This window comes from Doryrhamphus excisus, linkage group LG4 (assembly GCF_037039965.1).
Source record: "Doryrhamphus excisus strain RoL-2023G ecotype Guam linkage group LG4, RoL_Dexc_Guam_v1.1, whole genome shotgun sequence".
In the NCBI taxonomy this organism is placed as follows: Eukaryota; Metazoa; Chordata; class Actinopteri; order Syngnathiformes; family Syngnathidae; genus Doryrhamphus; species Doryrhamphus excisus.
Genome location: NC_136360.1, coordinates 13239137 through 13260988, shown reverse-complemented (window position 1 = coordinate 13260988; position 21852 = coordinate 13239137). Strand labels below are relative to the sequence as shown.

General features: G+C 46.3%; 2 protein-coding genes across 2 annotated transcripts; both read right to left on the bottom strand.

Moving 5' to 3' along the window:
- Positions 1-545: 545 nt before the first annotated feature.
- Positions 546-7415, bottom strand: klhl30 (kelch-like family member 30). The gene is made up of 8 exons (XM_058072810.2): positions 7260-7415; positions 4859-5692; positions 4453-4657; positions 3326-3412; positions 3112-3267; positions 2561-2749; positions 1108-1253; positions 546-1026 (listed from the first exon to the last, which is right to left on the bottom strand). The coding sequence occupies exons 2-8, from the start codon at positions 5630-5632 to the stop codon at positions 778-780; spliced, it is 1806 nt and encodes a 601-aa protein (XP_057928793.2). The 5' UTR covers positions 5633-5692; positions 7260-7415; the 3' UTR covers positions 546-777.
- A 161-nt stretch (positions 7416-7576) lies between these two features.
- Positions 7577-21496, bottom strand: espnla (espin like a). Its single transcript, XM_058072830.2, has 11 exons — positions 20667-21496; positions 20265-20455; positions 19565-19751; positions 19311-19493; positions 19077-19208; positions 13984-14091; positions 13779-13905; positions 13562-13707; positions 13321-13485; positions 10724-11655; positions 7577-9088 (listed from the first exon to the last, which is right to left on the bottom strand). The coding sequence occupies exons 1-11, from the start codon at positions 20958-20960 to the stop codon at positions 8557-8559; spliced, it is 2997 nt and encodes a 998-aa protein (XP_057928813.2). The 5' UTR covers positions 20961-21496; the 3' UTR covers positions 7577-8556.
- Positions 21497-21852: the final 356 nt, after the last annotated feature.

Below are 21852 nucleotides of genomic sequence, written 5' to 3'. Positions count from 1 at the left end.
GGCGACCAGCCCAGGGTGTACCCCGCCTCTCGCCCGATGACAGCTGGGTGGATGACACCCCCCGCGACCCTCGTGAGGAAAAGCGGTAGAAAATGAATGAATGATTAATATCACTTTTTCCAGTAATGCATTGCGTCGAACAAAAGACAAGTGGCATAGAAAATGGGTGGATGGATTGCGCTGCAATTTTGCCTTTGCTCACCAGAGGGAGCCAGAGGAGCCCTGAGCCCAGTGGGAGGCTGATATCATTGCAGTTATTACACCCTGACTGGGGAATACCAGGGTTTAAATAAAGTGAAGAGGTGGCAACTCATTCAAGTCCCAAATACCACTAGATTCAAACTTTTGTCTGAAAAGTTGTTGGCCAAACTTCATGAGCATCGACTTGACTTTCTTGTGAACACAGGCCAGTTTGCCATGGCGACTACACGCCTTGGGGTCGTTGCCACGGAAATGGAGTGTTGTTTGAATGTTTCCTTGGCAAGATATAGACAGACACCACAAAGATGACTATGTTCATTAGGGTTAATAATCACAAGAAGCGTGATTTTAACACTTTTTATATTTTTACATTCCTAATTAAAAAAAAACATATCACACATTTAGTAGTCTGCACACTAGTTCACATTCAGTAGCACCAAATAGTTCTAACATCAGAGAGGACTCGCTAATCATGTGACGGCTATTCTAGGCTATCCCGGCATAAACATTCAGCATCCTATCATGTCATGACACAGGCTCGTCCCGCTGACCCACGGTTTGACCACGTGCCGCGAACTACGTGGCATCTGCGGGGAAGATCTCAGGCCAGTGTGTGGGGTCAAGGAAGATGGTAGAGAGGCCGCTGTAGAACCAGAGTCTGGGAAGGAAGCTCTCCACCTCCCAGGTGTCGCAAGCCCGGTTGTACACCTCCACCTCCACCCCGTAGTCACCCTCCATGCCCTTCCAGTGGCCCCCGGTCACAAAGAGCCTCCCATCTAGGGTGACCAGGCCACCGTTTTCATGGAGCGTGTGCAGAAGTTGGATCTGCAGAACGGAATAGTCCTATGAGTGTTGCTTGAAAACATTAAGATGAGGTCACCTCAGCTGGATCATCCGTGAACCCACCTTCTGCCACATGTTGGCATCCGGGTCATAACAGTAGACCTTCTTTGTGTTGTCTGCCAGCAGATAGATGATTCCCTCCACGCACACAGATCGAGGAGACGATAGATATTTGGGGATGAACGGCGAGCAGATGCTCATCCAGCTGTCTACCAAAATAAAACATTATGACACGGATGGATGAGTGGACACGGGTACTGGGACACCTACAGGATGTGAAAAGTGTGAAACGGTAGAACCGCTTCCACAAACATGTGGAGTGTATCTGTGGGAATTTGTGTCCTTTCGTGAGGTCCCAAACGTGTTCTCCCACAGCAAACTCCTGCAATCATGCCTTAATGGACCTTTAACTCTCAATTCAGTGATTGATGGAGGCCCCATGGAGGCCCAGGCGGCAGAGATGGAACAACCCCTCTCTGTCTCTGAGAGAGAGAGAGAGCGAGAGTCCCGGATCTAGAACCAGGCCCAGAGCCGAAGGAGACGCGAACCGCCAAGGGATAACACCCCAGCCACCCCCTCTACCCCAACATCGGGGCTACAGCTACAGCAGTAAGGCAGACAAAAGAGCGGGGGAAGGCCCGCACATGAGCAAGCAGGTGGGGCACTCAGGCAAGCAGCAAGGCAACCCACCGCGTTGGCCGACACCCACCAGGCAGCACACCCCCAGAGAGGACGTGCCACAGCCCCAAGTCACGGGGAGGCACCAGAGCCGACGAGTCAAGACCAGCGCTAGACCAACTGATGGACCACACCAGCCACCGGGAGGCCCGACCCCCCCCCCCTCAGCCCCAGAACCAGCAGCGCACCACCATCCCCAACGAGCCCTAAGACAGACTGGGGACAGGCAAACAAAGAAAGCAATGCAGCAGAGTACAATGACCGGTGGTAGCAGATAACCAAACTTGGGAGAGCATCGCCGCCCTAGCAGGCCTGACCCCGAGGCGCACACTCCCCACGCCACCCAGGCCCCCGTCCCCGCGAGCGAGATCAGGACCCCAACACACAGCCCGGTCCCTGCAGCAGCCACCACAGCGCTGCAACCCCAGGCCACCGCCGCAGAATTCAGGCCACCAGTAGCATGGACCCCATGCCTGGAGATTGCTGAACGTCCCCTGAAGGGCATAGAAGTGCACCTCACCCTGGACAGTCCAAGGGAAGCACCGCTAACCGCGCCCCTAGGGCAAGACCCAGCATCAGCTGGTTCCAGCGGGACCCCCAGGAAGGCTGGGCAGGCCAGACCAAATCATCCTATAGCCCAGGCCACCCCGAGCGAGCCGCCGCACCCTGAAATCGCAGGGTAGAAGGCTTTCCGGTCCAGCCCGCCACACCCGTGTGTGTAAAAATAGGCCTGCTCCAAAGGGCTGACCTATGCGTGGTGTATCTGTGTGTATGTACCATATCAGGTCATTAAAAGTGGAGGACAGCTGACCTATGGTGGGTCCATCCAGCATCTTACCTATGACGGGGTTGTAGCACTGCATGGTCAAGGCGTTGTACTTGACAGCGCAGGAGCCAATCACATAGAGCTTCCCCTGGCACGCTGCGGCGGTGAAGTTGGTCACGTACTTTAAGGCGGGACACGTGGAGGCCCAGGTGTTGTGGTACGGGTCATAATGCTCCACTTCCACGCGGTCTGATGTTGTACCTGAAGGCAGCGGGTAGAAGAATAAGCGACGCATGGGTACTCGCTGGCCCCTACATTAGGTACACAAACTACCCTAAATACGCAACACAACCAATGTTGTAATAGGGTGAGGAGCAAAGAGCTAGTCAGCATTAATAGCGTTCATGACTTGATTGTAAACAACAGTACAACATGCATAAAACAGCGGAGTAACAACATTTTAAAGCGCACGCAGAGCTAGGTAAAGCTGACTAGTTAGTTACTAGTTTGTTAATAGGTTGCCTACAGCCACACCTATTAATGTCATAGATTTTTTGAGCAAATCCTAATTTCAGACCCCAGCGGTTATTTGTTTGATAGTAGCATTTATGCTAATTTCTTACCTCCGATGACGTAAATCTCCCCGTTGAGTGCCACCGAGGAGTGGTTGGTGCGAGGTCGGATCATTGGCGCCACCGTGACCCACCTCCCCTCCTTTGTGATGTACTTCCAGGTCTCTGTGGTGGACCAGGTGTTGGTGTTGGAACCCCGCGAACCTCCTGCGAGACACAGGTTTTGTGATTCAAAGTGCTGCGCTTCACCAACAACAACACACACCTGTGACGTAGACGTCATTGTTGAGCGACACCATGGAGAAGCCCCACTTGTTGGGGTTGGGGAAGTTTGGGAGCTCGTGCCATTGTTCTGCAAAGAGAGAAGACATTACTAGACGAGCAAAGATGACAATGACAAAGGAAACATTTCATATTACAATATGTTGATGGCTGTGCATTTGTGAATCATAAATTTAGACAGGGGCTGCACGGTGGTCGAGTGATTAGCGCGCAGACCTCACAGCTAAGAGACCAGGGTTCAATCCCACCCTCGGCCATCTCTGTGTGAGTTTGCATGTTCTCCCCGTGCATGCGTGGGTTTTCTCCGGGTATTCCGGTTTCCTCCCACATTCCAAAAACATGCTAGGTTAATTGGCCACTCCAAATTGTCCATAGGTATGAATGTGAGTGTGAATGGTTGTTTATCTATATGTGCCCTGTGATTGGCTGGCGACCAGTCCAGGGTGTACCCCGCCTCTCGCCCGAAGACAGCTGGGTGCTCCAGCACGCCCGCGACCCTCGTGAGGAAAAAGCGGTAGAAAATGAATGAATGAATGAACAACAAAAATGAAAAAGGGGAGAAAAAGTAATACTACATTTGGACACCTATAACATAAAAACCCCTTGGTTTACAGTTTTATGCTAAATCGTCAAATTGACGTTTGTCACCATGACCCGCCCACATCCTCAGGCATAGGCCACACTGGCTCACAATATATTACTGCCCCATAACTAAGTCCGTCGCACTAGTTTGTCAAAGTACAACCACTGTTTTTTTAAATTAAAATGGCTGACTTCCTGTTTGTTTTGGAACATGGGTTCTTGAGAGTTTTTTGTACGTCCTTTCATGACAGACGTTACCAAAATTTGTCATGATTAGTGCGACTGGTGGCAGGGGCTAATTAAAAAGGGGGCACGACTGAGTGAGGTTTGGGGGTGTGTCTACGAAACCGCTACATTTTTCGCTGGTTCTGATGTGTATTTGGGCAAAAGCATTGGGACAGGAAGTGAAAAGTCAGCTTCCATCTTTATAGGAAGACCTTGTACAAGATTTTCAAGTGTGCTGGCCTCCTTCATGGCACACTGAGATCCACAGCTCAAATTCTGGATTGAAAGATTTCGTGTTCGTACTTGTTTTGGTGTTGTAGAAGGCGCAGTTCCTGGGCTGCGCTCTACTCTCTCTACGACTTTGCTCGTTGTCTTCTTCCGTGTCATCGTCGTCAGAGTCGTCATCCAGGGAACGACCCCCCATGACAAACAACACTTCCTGCAGGTTGGCCTGTGGACATGCTGACGTGTTGGCTCGACCTGTGCACTCTGGGACCAAATGCATTTTCTGGGGGACAAAATGAAAATTTTGTAAATTCTCACCGCACATTTCTCCAGATGATAATTTGATTGGAAATAAGGCAATTTTTTTTATAATCTCGGAAGTGTCTATTATTCTACTATTCACTGCTGACTGGTAACATTTGCATTTACTACTGTATTTCATGGCGTTCACACCCTGAATGCTTTAAAAGTCCTGAGCACAAACCTCCATGTGAACTTTCTCCACAACCTCCCTGCAGCTCGCGGATGCCTGCACCAGAGCGTCCTGCAGCAGACTCCCCCCCAGGTAGTCCAGGCTGAGCAGGGCCAGACGGCACAGGCTCAGAAGTTCTGGGAGGTGGCAGAGCCGAGACTCCTTGCAGTGACCGACCCATTTGAGGATGGCCTCCACACGGGCGCACTCAGAGCGAACTTGAAGTCCCTCGTCACGCAGGCAGGTCACAAGCCGCTCTTTCTCCTGCAGGAGGAACTCCTCTCCTTGCTGAACGGCCTCAAAGTTCTCCAGCAGAAAAGCCCGCGCTTTGGCCATCACCTCAGGGCAGCCGTGGATCTCTCCAAACTCCAAGATTCCAAGACAGTTGGTGGCGTCGATTTGGTGTTGGAGGTATCGGCTGCACACGGCTCGCACCGTCTGGAACTGCAGCCGGCTGGAGGTTTGGATGAGACCCTCCACGTTGCTCTGGTTGATGGTCAGCTTGCCTGTGTAGGCAAAGTCCAGCAAGCAGCCTAGAATGTCTGGGTCCACATCCTGAAGCTCCACACGCGCTGCGATGCTCTCCACAAAGTCGCCCGAGAACATGGAGTGGAAGTAGGAACTGCAGAGGGCCAGCACGCCGCGGTGGCACGGGAAGTCCCGTCCGCCAGCACTCAGCGTCACGTCCACCAGTTTGGGCTGAGAGCAGAGCGAGCGCAGGCCCTCGAGGATGCTCTGAGCGTGCGAGGACAGGCAGAAGTCCAGATCGTCCACATTGCGCACCATCCTCAGCTAGACTTGGAGAAAAAACACAAACAAATCCTTCCACAGAAACACGTCCTTCACCTGCAAAACAAAATCATATTTAGGTTAGCTTCCAGGACAGCAAGATAGCTAGCTAGGATGACCCATTGGCCTCTGTGGCCTTGCTGCTTCAGAAGGAGATGGAGGCGTTATCATTAAAGATGTGGCTGTAGCGCTAACATGACAACCAAGCCAAAGGCATGAGCATATGCATTAAGCTTGTTAGCGTTCTTCATAGCGAGCCAACAATGGCAATTAAAGAGAGACAGTTACTGCTTCTGATTCTAAATCTAGAAGTACAACAGCTACTTTTGTTACAAATGTTCAAAATATCCGATATCAAAAGAAAAGGTAGCAGGAGAGTTTGAAGGCAGAGGTGCAAGCCGGCGCAGCGTACTGCTTAATCTAAGCTTTATTAGGGTGTCAAAAATAGACAATTACTCACCTTTTTTCACTTGACATGTGGTGTAAATGTAACCAGCCACTGAGCTGCAATTTTGGCCAAACACCCATTTATAACGTTCTCTTTATTGTATAACATCTATGGGAGTAAGACATTCTCATTGTTTGTCTTTCAATGTCATCCCAGCAAAATGTATTTTGGACGTATTTATTTGTTATTTAAGAATATTTTTTAAATGCTCTACTTTAATGATGAGGCATTTCGAGCTCCAATTTTGTGTAGAACATTTTTTTTACTGGCCCACAGGACATTCGAAAAATATAATTTCACAAGAAAACTTTTAAAAACCTGAAAAATCTGCAATTTTCAAGAATAAAGTGAAGTTGAAATATTAAAGAAAAAAAATATGTTTTTGTACAAGTCCGAAATTTATGAGAGACAAGCAAAACAACACAAAAAGGTTTCATTTTGGGGAAATTGGGTTGTCAAAAAAGTTCAAATTTAGGAGAATAACGTCAAAATAAAGTCATAATTCCAAGAAAAAAATGCACACAAAGAAAGTTTAAATGTTTAAATGCATAAAAATGTTTTAAAAATCTAAAAGCCATTTTAGGAGACTAAACCAAAATATTATGAGGAAAAATAATGTCATTTTGGTCGTAATATTGTGAAAAGAAAATTTTCAAACAGATTTAAGAAAAAAGTTGAAATATTTGAAAAATTGGGAAAAAAAATGCAAAAATGGGGAAAAAAAAGAGCAAGGTTTGTACTAATAATAGGCTTTTTCACCTGTACTACAAGGATGACATGCATTTTTTTCTTGATATATATATATATATATATATATATATATATATATACGTATATATATATATAACTTTTTTTAATATAACTATATATAACTTCATCGTTTACCAACACGTGTTTGCCTCCAAAGTGGCAAAGTTGCATCCTTTCATTTTCTGGTGGCCCCCAATGGTAAATGCTTACTCAAAAGTTTGGAGACACTTTCTCATACAAAAATATGATAAAGTGTCTTCAAACCTTCTCAAACACAAAATGGAAAAAAGTTGACATGAGGCATGCCGGTGTTTGTTTACGGTTCAACAACAAAGCTGACAAAATGTTGTTTCAAAGAAAATCTGAGAATGACAGTTGATTTCAAAGTTTCCAGCGAGAAGCGTATTAACAGACAAACAGACTCACCGGGGAACGGCGGCTCATCCTGCGGCACAAGGCTGTTGTTTGCGGCAACATGTAGAAGGGAAGCATGTGCCAAGTCACTGGAGCTATTTTTGGGGGGCTCTGACCGTGACGCCAGACTGAAGTCAGATTCCAAACAACCTGCAGCTGCTGTGACACACACACACACACACACACTCTCAGGCCAGCTCAAATGACCAAGTTTCAACTGAGAGACGTGAGCTTGTTTGTTGGTGTGCACATGTAGTGTGAAGTGATTTATTGACCATTAAAGCATTAGCAAGCCTCATTATCCTAAAAAAATCCTTCTACTGGAATGAACAGCAGCTCCCAAAACAAAAACACGACAAACAACAGAAAACTAAACATGAACGGTCACAGACAACAACTATGTACGCCACTTGTTTATGATATTGTATATGTACACTATGTGTAGCATAGTACAATAAATCCCCACTGCAGTAATCCCTCCTTTACCACAGTGTTAAGTGAATTTCTGCCGTAGTTAAAGCATAGAAAAAAACTTTCTACGTAAAGTTTAAAAAATTATTAGAGCCTTCTGAACATGAAATAACACCCCTATAATGACCAGTATACTCCTATGACCCAATATAGTAGACATAATAAGAGATATATAAACTTGTGTGTGTTGATGGAAAGGAAGTGACGTTGAGGTTTCATAGTTAGCTTTTAGCTTGGCGTGGGCTACAGCCTTAATGGTAGCCCAATAGTGTGCCTGTTGAGAGATCATTCAAACCTGCAATGAAAGCCCCTTGTCTGGTGCTTGTGTGTCTCATCCAACATTACAGTATGACTGACACCTAGTGACCAGGATGGAAAGCTACATATCATCACATCTTTCAATGCGTCTTCTGAATGCCTTATAATTAGTATTTTATGTCATTTAGCCATTTGTATACTTTATAATTCAGACAAAGAAAGTACAATATGCTAAAATATGCATACTTTTGGACTTATAATAAGCCATTTTCAAGTATTATTAAAATAATTTAAACCAGCCAATGAGAAATGTGCTATTATGCAGGGGTGCCAATGCCAAACCACGACTAGGCGGGGATGTACTGTACTAAAAACCGATCAGGTTCCAATGATTCTATGACTCTTTGAATCTGTGAGCCATAATTTCATCCAAATTGAAAAAAATGATATAATTTTTGGCCCACATCGATATCTCTGCTACTGTTACAAACACATAAAACGTGATCTATATAAACATGGCTGACTATCAAGTCAATGTGCCCCCCCCCCCAGTCGGATACAGTTATCAATACCCAAGCAACTACTCAAAATCAAAAATCTCCGCCTCCTTCTCCTTCCAAAAAGCAAAGCTCCGGTCGATGTATTGGCATATCTCTTCATTGCTGAAACAGGAGATGTCGGTTCCCGTGTAGAGCGATCCCTCGTCCGGCGTGGGTGTCTGCACGATGACTTTCGGGAGCGGCCTCATCTCCGGAAGGCGGCTTGTCTCCGCCTCCTCCAAACCCTCGGGCGCACTCACCGCATTCCCAAAGAACTTGACTTTAAGATCCTCAAACCCATCCGTCCACTGGCGGTTGCCAGCCTCGATGTCATCTAGGACGGCCTTGTGGAAGTCCCTCACCAGCTCCCAGGGGAAGCCGCCGACGTGGTCGAACACCTCGAAGCAAAGCAGGTGTCTCATCTTGCGTTCATCCACTGGCAGCTCCAGCTCCAGGATGTGGAAGTAGCCCAGCATGAAGAGGTCGAGGGTCAGCTTATCATACTCCAAGGGCACACCGTCCACACGGGGAAGGAACTGCTCTGGGGAGTACAGGGCTTGCTGTCTGTGGAGCCTAAGAAAAAAACACCGGGGATTTTTTTGAGGCTGAAGTGACCGAACAGTAAAATTGATCCAAATTTGATAAAAATCTATCACCTCCCGAACTTGTTTGCTCCAAGAAATATATACACAAAAAAGGGGGCTTCGCTACACTTATTAAAATAGAGCTCTGAAAACTCTCCTTCAGTTAGCTACAGACGTGAAAGCTGTAGGTTTGACTGTTTAGTTTTTCTGCAGTGTACAGGCTAACCTAGCATGATGTTAAAATGTAATGTTAGTAGCTCCACATTGCTATGCTAGTGTTGCCCACGTTTGTGTCATCCTGTCCACTTCTTAAAGTTACATATATGGCATATTGCATTGGGTAAGTGCAGAGGTACAGTCTCCATGTCCAAAGTGGATCAAGTACACGATAGCGCTTCCATAGACACACATTCTGCTGGAAACAAACACGCTTCTGTTTAGCCGAGGTTGGGTTATGGGGGTAGAAGCCTAAGCAAGAAAGCCCAGACTTCCCTCTCCCCAGCCTCCCAACAGATCCAGAGGCTTTCCCAGACCAGTTGAGAGACACGGTCTCTCCAAAATGTCCTGGGTCTTCCCTGGGGCCATCTACCGGTCAGACGTGGCCCGAACACCTTCTCAGGGATCTGTTCGAGAGGCGTCCTGACTGAAGGAGAGGTGCAAAGTGGTGGTTCTACACCGAGTTTTGCCCAGATGACAGTGCTTCTCACCTTATCCCTAAGGGAGAGACCACCCTATGGAAAAAAACTACTTTTAGCCAGAAAGCTTATGACCATAGGTGCGGGTAGGAACATAGATCGACTGGTAAATGGAGAGCTTTGCCTTTAAGCTTGGCTCCTTCTTCACCACAACGGACCAATGCAGTGTCCACATGACTGTAGACGCTTCGCAAATCCGTATGTCGATATCGCAGACCATCCTTCCCTCACTCGTGAGCAGGACTTCAAGGTACTTAAACTTCTCCCGCTTGGGAAGGGTCTCATCCCCGACCCGCAGATGGCACTAAACTCTTTTATGGGTAAGAACCATGGACTCAGACTTGGAGGTACTGATTCTTATTTCAGCTACTTCACGCTCAACTGCAAACCAATCCAGTGAGCGGCCCAATGTAGCCACCAGGACCACATCATCTGCAAAAAGCAGAGACCCAGTCTTGCAAACTGGATCCCCTCGCTGGACTGGCTGAGCCTAGAAATTCTGTCCATAAGAGTCATGAACTGGATAGGTGCCAAAGGGCATAGTCGGACTAGTCGACAACACAGTCCAAGCTCCGACACCAGTCACACAGGGAGTGAACGCCTCAATTAGGTGGTCCGGTACTTCATAGTCCCAGAATAGTCCAAACAGGATTCGTCAAAGAACATGGTGGAATGCCTTCTCCCAGTCCACAAAACACATGTCGACTGGTTGGGCAAACTCCAATGCACCGTCAAGGACCCTGCCGAGTGTGTCGAGTTGGTCCACAATTCCACGACCAGGACAAAAACTACACAGCTATCTCCCTGCCATTCCTGCACCAGATGTTTATCTGGCCCATTCAGCACCAAATAAAGAGGCAACAAAATATACAGGTCAACATGGTGGAAACCGTCTGAGAACATTCCCAAAAAAAGACTCTTCAGCCTACCGTCGGATCTGCCTCGATGGAACACTGGAGATCATGTTCCGCCAGTTCCCCAGCATCTTGTTGACAGCACTCCTCTGCTTGAAGAAGTGTCCCAAAGAACTGTTCATCATCTTGGACTGGGCACTGTCCTCACTCGCTCGGCGCTGGGGACCACGTTCGTCATCATGAGCCTCCGCACTACCACCGCTGCAGCTCCCCTTCCTCTCTGCCGCATCCTTGCTCTTGAGCGTCACTGTGTAGGCAGATTTCTTCCAATGGCCCAGGAACAGCACAACGATACGCTCCTTCCTGAGGCTGGTTGTCTCAACAACTCCTGAAAGATTCTCCTCATGGTCCACGACGCTGTTCTGGTCTGGACAGGAGATTTGAGGCTTTTCTGAATGACTCGCTTCCAGTGAAGTGGAAGTGTTGAACACATTGCTGTCCTCGGGGGAGTTCTGCGTCTCAAAATTTGATTTGAGTGTCCTCACAGAGACTCCAAACTGTTGGATCTCGTCCTCGATCCTCTCTCGGCGCCCTCTAGTGGAGTCCTGTCTGTCGGGAATCTGGGAAAACACGGTGACAAGGTCGGTGTTGGGCATCTTGCAGTAGGGTTGGTCAGTCAGATTGCTCATGAGCAGTGACATGCTCTTCACGATGCCCGAGATGCGGCTGCACCACACGGGCAAAGGGACCTGACTGGTGAAGTCTCGGAACTGCGTGTTGACGGTGATGTTGACGATGGGCGCAGGCAGGATGTGGCGGAGCTCGTCGGCCAGTCGGGCTAGCTCCAGCTCGTAGCCTTCGCAGTGTCTCTGCATGGCCACGTTGGCAATCTGCTGCTCCAGGTAGATGAGGTCGTGCTCTGTGAGAAGCTCGCCAGACGGACCCAAGATGGCGTTGTGGGCCTGGGAGTACCTCCAGCTGACTTTGGCGAACTTGCTGCCATTCTCCTGAAACAGGCACCTCTAGTCTTCATAGTGTGTCTTCTCAAACGACAATACAAACATGACAGGCTAAACAAATGTTTCGAAATATAAATAAACATTCTTCTGTCGTTTCCTTTTGTTTCTTTCATTTGACTAACAAGACGAAGCTGCTTGTGAGTGCTTTTAGATGGCATCCACTGCTCGTTATGAAGAGCAATACATGTGTACATGGGGTATGCAATGTCTTTCCAGCGAGGGCCACATAATGAAAAATGAAAGGATTCAAAGGCCTGATATCAGCATAAAATGTGACATTGGTCGACACCGGTATCAGATTTTTTCCCAATCATGAAAAACGATATTTATAAATTGTTGTATACAACACATATGTGTTGATTCCAGGAGATATGTCAAGTTACACGTACCAATATCGGAAATTGAGAGTTGGACAATATGGGCATATCGATTTTCTGCAAAAAGCCAATATCGGACATCTCTACTCAGATGTTATGGATATTTCGCGAAAAAACTGCATCTTAACTTCATGATATTAGTGAAAAAGTGTTTTATTAGAATTACCAGCTTGTTTCCTCCATTTTTGCTGTTTTTCTAATATTCCAAATTTCCTCTTCAACAATCTTTGTAAATGTTTGTATTTTAATAGTGACTTTATTCCCCAATTCTAATTTTGCAAAAATTACAACTCTATTGTATTTTGTTTGTGTCTCATTATGACATAAAAACAAAATTTTTCTTTTTCAACATTTTTCTACATTACTAAAATGACATTATATTTGATCATAACATACGTATTTTCTTGTTACAATACAATGCTTTTCTATGAATATTTTGGCATTATACTTACAAAGAATAATCAGATGGGTTTTTTTTTCTCAATTTCTGATGTCTTTTTCCAAACTCTTTCAAATTCATTCATTCATTCATTCATTTTCTACCGCATATCCTCACGAGGGTCGCCAGGGGTGCTGGAGCCTATCCCAGCTGTCTTTGGGCGAGAAGTGGGGTACACCCTGGACTGGTGACCAGCCAATCACAGGGCACATATAGACAAACAACCATTCACACTCACATTCATACCTATGGACAATTTGGAGTCGCCAATTAACCTAGCATGTTTTTGGAATGTGGTAGGAAACCAGAGTACCCGGAGAAAACCCACGCATGCACGGGGAGAACATGCAAACTCCACACAGAGATGGCCGAGGGTGGAATCGAACTCGGGTCTCCTAGCTATGTGGCCTGCGTGCTAACCACTCTTCGTCGTGCAGCCCTCTTTCATATTGGTAATTATAACATTATTCCCACAATATTTTCATTTCAATTTATTTTTGTAACATTATAACATTTTCCACAACCTAATTTTCCAAAAATGACAACCTTATACGCTGCTTTGTTTGTTATTCATGATATTATGATGGATTTCTTTCTTTAAAATGTCAAATTTATGCTACTAAAATTATGTGATTTCGCATCATAACAAATAAGTTTTTGCTTGTGTTAGTCTTTTTGTACTGCGACAATAGGAAGCAGATGTTAGTCTGTAGTTCAAACACATCTTGAAGATGTGTACACAGACTACTTTAAAGTACATTATTGTACAGTCCCGTGACATGGTAGAATAAAATGTTAGCACCACATGTGACGACTGTGAGGAACCTTGTGTGTTACCTTCCTCCGCTGGTCCTCCTCGTCCAGCAGCCGGGCCTGCAGCTGCCTCACCATCACCTGCCGCTTCCACTCTGCGATGGGGAGGCCCTTCTCGTCATGAGTGGGCACCAGGTGGTCGATGTCCGCCAGGTTGGCCTGCTCGGTGGGGAGCACCACCATCTTGCTCTACGAGAGGGATGAAACGCAGTCAGGGGCAAGCTGAGTATGGACACAGAGGAAGGATGGGACGGTGCGTGCTTACAGCTTGGCCGGTGAAGACGCCCATCAGCGATGACTGTTTGAGCGTTGCGATGGGATTCATGTCGTTCAGGAGGTTGGCATCAGGTAGTGCCCTCTTGTCGGCAGAGGATTTCCTGGCTGCCTTTGGCTGATTTAAACCTTTAATAACTGACAGGCTAAAGCATCAGCGGCATCTTTTACTCTCCTCTCAGTTGCTGATTCAACACAAAGGCTCATACCAGATGTTGCAGTTTGGACCTTCTCAATTCTGGAGATGATGCTCTTTGCCGGCTGGGCGGGCATGGATGGAGAAGAAGGTAAGGGCTGAGGGTATCGAGCTGCTGAGGTCTCCTCGCTGTCAGGTTGCTTGGAGTGAGAAGAGCAGACATTTTAGTTTTTTTTGTTTTTTTTAGGTTTGTGGCTTCATTTGAAGTGGACAAGCACCTTCAAGGTGTCCATGAGGACGCTCTCGCTGCCGTGGAAGTGGACTCGCCTGCTGCGCTGCGACACTTCCTCCACCGGGATGATGATCGACTTATCAGTACAGGCGGCCTGGAATGATCAGTCCCATCCAATGAAATTCCAAGCAGGAATGCTTGCTTTCATCTATTTTGAAGATATGCTCTGCTTGGCTGTTAGAGCTGGCCTACACTTTAATGGACTCTCCCTTTGCTCTCGCTCCAGCACTCCACTAACGTCTCTGAACAGCAGCCCTGGAGTTTTTGTTCAACACGTTGACTGGACAGGGAATCTTTTTTCCAGTCGTGCGACTGATCCTGTGACTCCTGTGTGTTCCCAAGCAACTTAGTGTGTTTCTAAGCCAGTGCATATCCGCAGTACATGGCTTGGTTTACAAAATATACAATATCAATATCATATATTTGCTTTGGTTTTAGTACACCAAGATATGACCGTGAAATAATTAATTTACATGAAAAATGATCCTCAGAAAGTTGGATAAAATGTTCAGCAGTAATGACAGAGTCACGGAAGCTTTTAGATGCACTGTCCTCATGTGCTGCTCACATGACCTCTGACTCCGCCCTTCAAGCAACATCGCCATCAAATGCAAAGCGAGCTGATGGTCGCCACTTCCTCTCACTACGCCGCTCCACCTCCCCTGAAGTTGTGCAATCCCCACACAGATAAACAAGAGCAGAGGAGTAAGGAGAAGCGAGGAGGTCCTGCTTCCGTGGTGACCCTTCTTGTAACAGTTCAACGTCTTGTGCTTGCCTCTAATTGGACCCAGTGGCAGGAAGGCATTTGGTTTTCATCAACACCGATTCTCAGCTGCAACACACACTCACACACAAGCCCAGCTCGTCCTTTATCAAAGACCTGATCGCTACAGATCAGGAGCCAAGAGTTCACGACCTCACTCTGCGTCCGTGTTTCATTTTTCTTTTACAAATATGGGAGTGCGGGAACATCGTGTAAAGAACTTGCTCATCAGCCAAATGTTTGTGATGTCGCAATGTGGGGGATGTACACACACACACACACAAGGCTGCGGTGTAACTTCACGTCACGTAACGTTCACACACCCGCATTTCAGGTTAGAGGTGGTAGGCTGAGGAACTCCTAATGTGGCAAAACATGCTAGCTTGCGTCTAATACAGATATCCTCAAAATTGTATAATCATAACACAAATGCTAAATGACTGATGGTCATGACTGTGGTCAACAGTGTCAAGCACATTGAGCTGTGTGAGTATGGAGGGATTTTTTTAGGAACTAGTATGTTCCTTTAAATGTGTTCTGGCGTGAGAGGATCACAATTGAATCAGACATTTTGATGAGTTGGTATCTGACCAATTTTGAGCCAGGTGATGTCATAATGTGCAAATTAGATAAGTATATTTACTCCCATCACAAACTGTGAGTAGTATTTATGAGTCTCTAAATTTACAGTGTGCTTTTCTCACTGACCATTTTCAAGCTACAAGCTTTTGAAATAGTAAAGTCAAAACTGGAAAAAACCTAAAGGGTTAAAAGCCTGGTGCTTGTGTGTCTCACCCAATGTTCCAATAACATTGCTGACACCTGGTGACAAGTGTAGAATACTACATATTGTCACATGACTGCATCTTCTCAATGCCTTACATTCATATTCAAATGAAATGCTTCAGCTATGAATGCAGCAGACAAGTTGGCAACATTTTCCAGCAGAAAGATGCTATGACAAGACATGATTTGTAACTGCATGTGAATGCAATTACATTTAATGTGTCTAAAAAATAATGTGAGCGTATCCAAAATATGTATTTTTAGGGAATTCATAGGTGCATCTATTATTTGTGGGGGTTTTTTTGTCATTAAGTAACATAATAACAATGACCTACTGTATTGGTCAGGAAAATATTAGCACATGCAAGACAGCAGGGCTGCATTTCTACACATTTTATCCTTTTTGTGCATATAAACAACTATAATATGACATTCAGCCACTGGGTATGTGAACCGCTATACAGTGCTACCAATGACACCAGTCAGTCATCCCATCATGCTTAACTCCCCAGGTACGGAGGTGGACCCCTGCTACCCAAGTAGGTAAACAAACAAGCAGCACATCTGGCAATAGACCGACCTTGACCTTGTCTTCTGGCCTTCAGCGATGGAGCATGACTGCGTGTCGAGGAGGTCGCAAGTGTAAAGATGTGCCGGCAGGACGGCACAGCGCTTCTTCAACACAGCCGCCAATAAACAATAAAGCCATGGGAGGATGGTGTGAATAATTCAAAGACCAAAGGATAGGATGGCCGGCAATGTCACTAATGCTCGGGCACGCCGACGAATCACATGGAGGAGGTATCAGCGGAAGACTTGTCAAAGCCGCTTGGAAAGAGACATCTATTTCATCTCATGACGTTGGCTTTTTCCACTCTGGATCAGTGAATGAGGTGGAATCTCAGCTGGAGAGGACCGGTGAAAGACAATGCCACACCGTCACGCCTGAACAACAAACACCCACGGCGGCTGTTTTCAGGATTTTATGACTGAACTTGACTACCAATGCATTCGGTTCACGTGAGGCACATCCGGCATGAGGACATGAAGCCAGGAAACATTGACAGAATATTTACTTATCTGATGCTTCAAGACATGGAACAGCTGGTGGCGTAGTATGATGACGATCCCATTCAAACTGCCAACGAGTCTACTCTGCTTTCCTCCCACATTCAAAAAATGTTAGGTTAAATTGGCGACTCTAAATTGTCCATAGGTATGAATGTGAGTGTGAATGGTTGTTTGTCTATACTGTTTGTGCCCTGCAAATGAGTCAAAGTCAATTGGGATACGCTTCAGCATACCCCCATGACACAAGTGAGGGTAAGTGGCACAGAAAACGGATGCATGATATATTATATTCTGGTCACTAGGCAGCAGTAATGACACAAAACATAGAGGCATTACCTTACTGTACAGAACATGCCGTTAACACTACAATAAATCAGCCGAAAACCTCTCATTCCATGTGGAAGTGGTAAGTTTTTTGACTTCCTCAATAAATTTTTGGCGAAATGATCATCAGCCGTCTCGAGTCCCCTGCAGCTTAACAGCTGAGCAATATGTAAACAAAGAATAGTAGGAGTGTAAAGGTGATGATATGGATGTTATTTCATGTCTACAGGCCTCTAATAATGATAGAACCGTATCTATATCATGGAAAGTCATTTAAAGCAGTCATGTCTGGAACCAATTAACCACTATAATCGAGGGTCAACAATTTATGCTTCCCACGTTACAAACTGCAATGTGGGAAAGGATGATTGCATATGAAAATAAATATGATCGTAACTCATCTGTCAGGTGGCTGTGTTTACTGTTCATCAGACTGCAGCTGCTCCTGAATTACAATTGGACCTGGTTGTGATTCCATCCCACGTTCTCCCATCCGCCGTTGAACCGAGGTTACCCGACTGACACTGTAGAACCTTTGCTTTCCAGACACCAGCACAGAGGTAATTAAAGCGCCGCTGCTGATTTCTTCAGCCCACATGACCTGGCGGTCTGTGTGCTGGTGATTCTTAGCGGTACCAGGAGGTGACAGGCTGAGCTTCCCTGGAGTCAGACTTGTGCTTGACATCCTGCTCTCCCGGTCCTTACCAGGGATTGGGTTGCGGCTTCCAGGCATCGGGATGGTGAAAACTCTGAAACCTAACCTTGTGGATCTCATAACAAGCTCGGCCTCGGGACCTTCCACCTGAGCTACCCGAAAGGGAGAAAACCGATAGCCATCAACCAGCTAGCCAGGCGCTCCAGGCGGCGTGCCGGCCATCGCCAACGGGGGCTGGCGCCTGCGCTAATTAGCCCTCCATTGTTCTGAGGGAGGATTATGTGTGAGGGAAGAGCTCAGCAGCCGCGCCTCGCTGGCTTGCCATCGTCATCCTCTTCATGTGCGAGTGCTGCTCTTCATTGCTGACTTATTCATGGATTCTGTTGGCCGTCTGCCTCAGATCATCATGTGTGGCCCGGCCCGGCACCTGGGGAGGCTTGTGCAGTAAGTCTGCTGTCAGCTAACAATTCCCTGATTACTCCGCTGCTCTTTTGATGGACAACAAATCATAAATGCACAGACAGCACATCCTCTTAAGTCAAACCTCACCTCTAAAGCTTACTCTTTGTGGGGTCCCCCCCCCCCTCGTATTTCTTCCTGTAAGACTCCAAACTTGTTCTCAGTAGATAGGTAAATAGCCACTAATATTCCATATTGACATAAAAATGTAAATTAATATGCACTGACCCTGTCTTTTATTATATAAGTGAATTTCCAGTGTAGGATTACTTATTTCTAAATTCGTAGTTAAGAAAAACCTGTTTACAATCTTCTAAATATGGGTTTTAACATTATCAGAGTCCTCTAGACATGAAATAACACCCCTATAGTTAGATTTGCACTCCTATTATGCCTATATAGTAGACATAATAAGCAAAGATAAGCCATTTAAGACATACATAAGACACAATATAGACTCAAGAGATCAAGTCTGGTGCTTGTGTGTCTCACCCAACATTACAGTAACATTACTGACACCTAGTGATCAACACGTCTTGCATATTCTAATGCATCTTCTAAATGCCTTATACAGTAATCATCTGCATGAAAAAAATTGCAGCTTCACTTTGTCAGTTTTTCATAAATTCATTCATTGTTTATAATACATTTTTGTTTTTAATACGGCCAATTACTCATTAAAATTAAAGAATTGTCAAGCATTAATATGGTAAGTGAACTAAGATACAAATATAAGGCATTCAGAAGATGCATTCAAAGACGTTGTGATATGTAGTATTCTACACTGGTCACTAGGTGTCGTAGTGTTGCGGTAATAATGGATGAGACATTTCAGTTGAGTCACTGTTTCTTCTTCTCACACACACACACTTTCATTTTCTGGAAAACGACAGCCAATACAGGTGACCTCATCTGGTGTCACCAATGGGAAAAAAGCAATTAGCTTAGCTTCCCATATGTTTGCTCTTACCTCCCCAACCCACGGCAAAGATCAGAGAAAATGAACAGCAGGTGAGCTTACGTTGTTCTCCATGGCACGCAGGTATCTGGCGCACTCATGGTGGCCGTTGTACCCGGCCAGGTCGGCCGCTGTAAGTCCATCAACATCTCTGTCGGCAGGCTTGCCGTAGCGGGCCAGCATGCTTTTACAGCACTGACAGGGGTACAAATATGCAGATTTATATGAATAATTTGCAAATATGTGTGATTTACAGCTGCACTTTACGTCTAATTCTAAAATAACACCAAAGACAACCTCCAGCTCTCCGTTCTCCGCCGCATCATGCAGGGGTGTCCCGCCCCAGTAATCCTTCATGACCTTCGCCCCGGCCTCAAGGAGCCGCTCCAAGATGCGGGAGTGCCCCCTGCTGGCGGCAAAGTGCAGCGCAGTGGCTCCCTCTACATCCTGGCAGGACGTGCTTATGTCAGTGTGGCTCACCTGTACAAGAAACAACCAGTTCATCCAGGTGAAGACTTGGGAGGAAATATAGAAGAAGGACGTCCGCTCACCAACCAAGTCACTACGTCTTCGTGGCCCATGTGGGCAGCGGCGTGCAGGCACGTCATGCCGTCGTGGGCCCTCACGTGAACGTCGGCGCTGCAGTGTTTCACCAGGTGCTCCACCATGTGCACGTGTCCCTCCTGGCAGGCCAGGTAGAGCGGGGTGGCGCCAGTGGACATCTGGTGGTTCACGCACCTGCAGTCCATCATGGTTATAACATGTCCTACCATAGACCGGGGATTCCCAACCACTGTGCCGTGGCACAGCATCAGCTGTGCAATTTCACATAAGCAGCCCAAAAATCATTAAATATTATCAAATTTCTTTCTAAAATAATTTTCAGAAATTTGCCTTTGGTGATATTCCGACTTCAGTCCCATAAAATGTTATTTTATTGTCATAATACAACTTTTTCCACAACGTAATTTTCAAAAAATTACAATTTTATTTGTTTCTCATAATTCTGCTTTAATACATTTTTAAAAAGTATTTTTTTCTTCAATATTTAAAATTTCTGCTCCAAAAATTATGAATGAATGATTTTTCCTCATTATTTGAGTAAAATTACATTTTAATTACTTCAATTTGACATTTTCCTTAAATGATACTTTGAAAATGTGCCGGGGCGCACTTTGGACGCCCCTGGTGTAGCAGATGTCAGTTGTCAAAGTTCATAGGTCAATTATCAAAAATGAACACTGGGCTCACCGTGGCGTCTGCTGAACAAGAAGCATCAAACACCCTAGGTCCCCGTTGACTGCAGCGTAGTGAGCTGCCAGAGCTCCGCACTTGGTTTCCACCTCCGCTGTCCCCTTGATAGACAGGAGCCACCTGACCACCTCCACGCAGCCAAAGCGGGCCGCAAGGTGTAGCGCCGTGGCGCCGGCGGCGTCTCGGTCCTCCAAATATGTAGTGAGAAACGTAAGTCTCAGAAACATTGCAGCAGGGGTGCATTTGTCTTGTAAGAGACCACAACTTTTAACATCTGGTGGTCATAATAAATCATTCTCAAATGCTTTGGTGTACTTTGTGCTGTACAAAGTACAGTACTGAACAAGTACTGTAATGCTCGGAATAGACCACCAGAATCCCTGTGTTGTTTTCCCTCACCTCCACATTGCAGCCCGCTTGCTCCACCAACCACTGCAGCTCCAGCACGTGCCCGGTGGCGGCGGCGTCATGTGCCGGCGTGGCCCCGTTCAAGGCCCGAGCTCCTCCTGCAAGCCCCTGCTGACTTACCAGGAACTGCAGGCACTCCAGGCGTCCACACCTGGCCGCATGGTGCACCGGGCCGGCACCTTGGGCATCCACGATGGTGGGCAACAGATGACCAGAAGACGCCAGCTCACTCAGGGTGTGAAGATCCCCCGCCCGGGCCGCCTGGATGGCGCGATGAAGAACCATCCTCTCCTGCTCTACAGGTCAGATATGGCACCTTTCAGCTCCTCGGAGCCAAAACATCTCATTGCCTCCGCCTACGCCAGGAAAGTGACACCGGCAGATGGCCAGCGTGACTGTGTTGGGGGGGTCAGTGGGGAGCCAGTGAGCCAGAAAGGTAATGAAAGCCTCCAGCTTTGTGCGGTACTGACCACATGCTGACCCACGCTCCCATGCTTCACTGGAGACACGAGCGCCAGGGCATGGTGCTACAGACCATCCATTGTATTTCCTGCTAAACACCTGTCAGGGGACATCTAATGTATGATTACCTCCATGGATGGATGTGACATTGCATTTTCCACTGCAGAGATGTGTGCATAGCGCGTGCCTCAGAACATTCCCACGGCAAAACCATAGCGAAGAGCAATTTCTCCAACACTGAAATTAACAATTTCCTGACAAACATCTCAAACATTACTGCAAATCAACGAATAACTGGCACACCAATACCATGGGATGTATCCACTTATACTTACACAGAACATCTAGTGCAGGGGTCGGCAACCTTTACTATGAAAAGAGCCATTTTACCCAATGCCCACTGAAGAAAAATAGCCTGGAGCCGCAAAACATATATTATGTTTAAAACAACATTGGAGGGAATTTGGGGGTATCAAAGTAGTTCAGATAAGAAAAGACGAGTTGGAGTACTCTTGCTAGTTTTGGAGATAAACTTACATAAATGTATGTGTAAACTACTGTAAACGTAAAAACAAGTTCCCATGCCGCTGTTTTTAAATTATCTCAAATTTATTTTTTAGATTTGTAGGTAAGTATTACTTGTTTTTCTTCATGTACTGAACTGGATAGCAGTCAGAACTCACTCAGGATGCATTCATGGTCTCAGACAAAGTTG